The sequence below is a fragment of the Tachyglossus aculeatus genome (assembly GCF_015852505.1).
Source record: "Tachyglossus aculeatus isolate mTacAcu1 chromosome 12 unlocalized genomic scaffold, mTacAcu1.pri SUPER_6_unloc_4, whole genome shotgun sequence".
Classification (NCBI taxonomy): Eukaryota; Metazoa; Chordata; class Mammalia; order Monotremata; family Tachyglossidae; genus Tachyglossus; species Tachyglossus aculeatus.
Genome location: NW_024044831.1, coordinates 7,862,225 through 7,867,278, shown reverse-complemented (window position 1 = coordinate 7,867,278; position 5,054 = coordinate 7,862,225). Strand labels below are relative to the sequence as shown.

Sequence of the window (5,054 nt, the reverse complement as noted above, 5' to 3'; positions counted from 1 at the left end):
GGAGTAGTGCACAAGAAGTTTATCTGCCCTTGAAGCTCTGCCTTGAAGACTTTATATAGAGAAATAACAGCTGGAGATTGTTTGCATGAAGCAAATTCATCCTTTTTCACCAGACATGCTATCACTTCAGGCCTTGAAGACCTTAGAGAAATGAAAGCTAGAGTTTGTTTGCATGACGCAAATTTCTCCTTTCCCACCTTAAATATTAAATAATCAAAACTAGACTTGGTTTGCATGAAACAAATTTCTTCTTTTTCACCTCAGATGTTCTCTTTGGAGTCTTGGAAGACGAAAACGTTACAGAAATAACACCTGGGGATTGTTGGCCTGAAGTAAACTAATGATTTTTCACCTCATATATTCTCTTGGAAAGGCCTTGAAGACCTAAGGTGGACAAATGAGCAGGACTGCTTTTTATTGAAGTAAAATTCTCCTTCCTGAACCCCACATATCATTTTTTCATGCCTTGAAGATCTGAATTAGAAAAGAAGGAGCACAGGAAAATGTTTTCATAAAGCAAATGTCTGCTTTTCACCTGAAATAGTCGCTTTTGAGGCCTTGAAGAACTTAAGTAGAGAGAAAATAGCTGGTGAGTGTTTACAGGAAGCAAATTTAGCCTTTTTTACCACATAAATTCTCTTTGATGGCCTTGAAGCCCTTAGGTTGACAAATAAGCAGGACATTTTTTGCATGAAGGAAAATTATCTTTTTTTAATGCCGTTTAATGCGACCGGTGCAGCGGGGAGACGGGCACGCGCAATGGAAGAACGCAGGCCAGGCGAGTCTCAAGGTGGACAAGGAGATTGTCTATTCAGCACACTGTGGAGGATTTTATACATTGAGGAGCCTCAAGGGAGTCAGGGGACAGACGGATGACTGCAAGCCTATCAGCAAGGCTGAGCTAATCAACAAGGCTGAACTTATCAGCAAGATTGAGCTCATCAGCAAGACTGAGCTCATCAGCAAGGCTAAGCTTATCAGCAACGCTGAGCTCATGCCTAGATCTGCACGTTCCCAAGGCAATTCTCAGAACAGCGTCAAGTTATTCATCTAGCAGTCTGACTTCCTTCATTGCTCCTTGTAGGTCTTCCTGTGAGCACAGAAGGCCAGGTGACCTGGCTTACTACCTAGGCCCAGATGTTAGGTCTGCCACATACTATCTCTTCAGGCCTTGAAGACCTTAGAGAAATAAACGCTAGACTTTGCATGAGACAAATTTCACCTTTCCCATCTCAAATATTCTCTTTTGAGGACTTGAAGACCCAAGAACCTACAGCAATAACAGCTGGAGATTGAAGGATTCATTCATTCATTCAATCGTATTTATTGAGCGCTTACTGTGTGCAGAGCATTGTACTAAGCACTTGGGAAGTACAAGTTGGCCACATATAGAGACGGTCGATACCCAACAGCGGGCTCACAGTCTAGAAGAGGGAGACAGACAACAAAGCAAAACATATTAAGAAAATACAGTAAATAGAATAGTAAATATGTACAAGTAAAATAAATAGAGTAATAAATATGTACAAACATATGTACAGGTGTTGTGGGAAGGGGAAGGAGGTAGGGTGGGGGGATGGGGAAGGGGGGAGAGGGAGAGGAACGAGGGGGCTCAGTCTGGGAAGGCCTCCTGGAGGAGATGAGCTCTCAGTCGGGCTTTGAAGGGAGAAAGAGAGCTAGCTTGGCTCATGTTTGGAGGGAGGGCATTCCAGGCCAGGGGGAGGACGTGGGCCTGGGATCGACCGCGGGACAGGCGAGAACGAGGCACAGTGAGGAGGTTAGCGGCAGAGGAGCGGAGGGTGCGGGCTGGGCTATAGAAGGAGAGAAGGGAGGTGAGGTAGGAGGGGGCGAGGTGCTGGAGAGCGTTGAAGCCAGGATTGAGGAGTTTTTGCCTGATGCGTAGGTTGATTGGTAGCCACTGTAGATTTTTGAGGAAGGTAGTAACATGCTCAGAGCGTTTCTGCACAAAGATGATCCGGACAGTCGTGTGAAGTATAGATTCAAGTGGGGAGAGACAGGAGGATGGGAGATCAGAGAGGAGGCTGATGCAGTAATCCAGTCGGGATAGGATGAGAGATTGAACCAGCAGAGTAGCGGTTTGGTTGGAGAGGAAAGGTCGGATCTTGGCGATGTTGCGGAGGTGAGACCTGCAGGTTTTGGTGAATGATTGGATGTGAGGGGTGAACGAGAGAGCGGAGTCAAGGATAACACCAAGGTTGTGGGCTTGTGAGACGGGAAGGATGGTAGTGCCGTTAACAGTGATGGGAAAGTCAGGAAGAGGGCAGGGTTTGGGAGGGAAGATAAGGAGTTCAGCCTTGGACATATTGAGTTTTAGATGGCGGGCAGACATCCAGATGGAGATGTCCTGAAGGCAGGAGGAGACACGAGCCTGACGGGAGGGAGAGAGAGCAGGGGCAGAGATGTAGATTTGGGTGTCATCAACGTAGTTGAAGCCGTGGGATCGAATGAGTTCACAAAGGGAGTGAGTGAGTGTAGATAGAGAACAGAAGGGGACCAAGAACTGACCCTTGAGGAATCCCTACAGTAAGGGGATGGGAGGGGGAAGAGGAGCCCGCAAAGGAGACTGAGAATGAACGGCTGGAGACATAAGAGGAGAGCCAGGAGAGGACGGGGTCTGTGAAGCCAAGGTTGGCTAGCATGTTGAGGCGAAGGGTATGGTCCACAGTGTCGAAGGCAGCTGAGAGGTCGAGGAGGATTGGGATAGAGTAGGAGCCGTTGGATTTGGCAAGACGGAGGTCACTGGTGACCTTTGAGAGGGCGGTTTCGGTGGAGTGTAGGGGATGGAAGCCAGATTGGAGGACGGGCCCGGGGCTCCTCTGACCATCCGGGCATCCCGGAAGGCTGGGATAGTGGGCTCTCTGTGGTCCCGGCCCCCACAACCTAAATGACTGCCCAGTCCCACATGGTTCCCACTCTGGGACTCCTTTCTAGTACAACTTCAACGTACTCATCATTCTTTTTCCATGATTAATACTAGCTTTATGTTTCAACTCTGGGCATTGGAGATATTTTGTGGTAGGGAGAATAGGCACCCTAGCCCATTTGGTTAGACATGGTTGAATGCAATATTCAGATTGACTTGGCAAAAAAAAGAAAAGGACCCCAAGATCTCATTCCAGTTCTTCCTCTGAATGACTGTGTGTCACAGGCACCTGTAACATTTTTGAAAAGTTTAAGCTCCTTGTTTGCAAAGAATGTACCTTGGCCTTCTGTTGTGCTTCAATTTGATTTGAGTGATTGAATAAATATTGATTAAAAATTGAAGCATATTATACAATGAATAATAATAGTAACAACAGTGAAAATTGGTAGAGAAATCATAATGGCGTTTACTGAGTGGCAACTGAGAGCATTAAATGGTTGGAAATATTCAGCCCGTACCCCTGCTCCTGGTTTCTAGGGCAGATTTAAGGATCAGAATTAAGCCCAAAACACCCTTCTGCAGCTACCTCTTCCATTTTATTTAATGGTATTTGTGAAACACTTACTATGTACCAGACATTGTATTAACCACGGGGGAGGATGCAAGGTAATCAGGTTGGACACAGTCCATGTCCCACATGGGGCCCACAGTATTCATCCCCATTTTACAGATGAAGGAACTGAGAAGCGACGTGAGTTGCCCAGGGCCACTCAGCAGACAAGTGGCAGAGCCAGGATTAGAACCCAGGTCTTTCTGACTCCCAGGCCCGTGTTCTCCCCTCTGCTGGTGGTGAATAAAGGGGGTGAACCCAAGAGCAGACATCCATCCCCTGGCCTGGGAGCTAGATTTAAATGCCAGAGATGAACAACTGGTAAAAACTCTTCTACCAAACTAGTCAAAGCCATTAATAATAGGCAGCGTGCAACCAGGAAAAGGCTGTAACGACAAATGCCACAGATCTTTGCAGGCTGCCCAAGTCTGTCTAGAGTCAGTCCTTGGGGAGAGAAATAACAGGGTCAGAGCGTGAAATGGAATTTTCTATCTCCGGTGAAAAGACTCCCAAACAGGACTCTCCCCATTGCCATCTTCACGTCCCTGTTCCTCAGGCTGTAGATGAGGGGGTTCAGGATGGGGGGCACCGCGGTGTAGAACACGGATACTAGCAGGTCCAGCTGAAAGGACGAGCTGGAAGTCGGTTTTAAGTGAGCGAAGGCGGCTGTGGAGAAAAAAACGGTGACGACGACGATATGTGGCAGGCAGGTGGAGAAGGCTTTGGCCCGGCCCTCAGAGGCTGGCGTCCTCAGCACAGCCCGGAAGATGTGCACGTACGAGACGATGATGGACACGAAGCAGAAGACACTGAAACAGGCACCAGTGGCTACAGCCACCTTGAAGGCAGTATACGTTTTAGAGCACGAGGGTTTTATTACCGACGGGATGTCACAGAAAAACTGTGTGATCCCATGGGACCTGCAGAAAGGCAGGGAGAATGTCGCAGCTGAACCGAAGACTCCGAACATTGCCCCGGTAAGCCAGGACCCGACTGCCATCTCAAGGCAGGTCCTGTGGTCCATGATGACCTCGTAGTACAGAGCACTGCAGATGGCCAAGTATCGGTCGCAGGACATAACCGTGAGCATGCAGAACTCTGTGCCGGCAAAAAGAACCACGAAGAAGACCTGGAAAAAACAACCCAGGAAGGAGATTTCTCTATGGTTGGTCAGGGAGTTGAGGAAAGATTGGGGGACGGTGACGGACATGTAGCAGAGGTCGAGGGCGGACAGATTCCTGAGGAAGAAGTACATGGGGGTGTGGAGGCGCCGGTCGAGGATGGTGATGGCGACGATGAGGAGATTCCCCGTCAGGGCGGCCAGGTAGACAAGGAGGAACAGCGCAGCGTGCAACAGCTGCAGCTCCCGGACCTCCGAGAATTCCAGCAGCAGGAATGCCCTCACTCCCGTGAGGTTAGCCATTTCCCAAGGATTGCTGAGACCACCTACAAAAACAATGAAAAGGAAGCTATTTCAGAGCCTCAACAGACAGTGACAGTCAGATGAATCCATCAATCGTATTTATTGAGCACTAACTTTGTGCAGAGCACTATACCAAG

General features: G+C 48.4%; 1 protein-coding gene across 1 annotated transcript; it reads right to left on the bottom strand.

The window, feature by feature from the left end:
- Positions 1 to 459: 459 nt before the first annotated feature.
- On the bottom strand, positions 460 to 4,440 carry LOC119921715 (olfactory receptor 14A2-like; the record flags this gene model as incomplete). The annotated part of the gene is made up of 2 exons (XM_038741779.1): positions 460 to 474; positions 4,075 to 4,440. Coding segments are annotated over 2 exons (381 nt in total), but the record flags the coding sequence as incomplete, so codon positions are not given.
- Between the last annotated feature and the right edge of the window lie 614 nt (positions 4,441 to 5,054).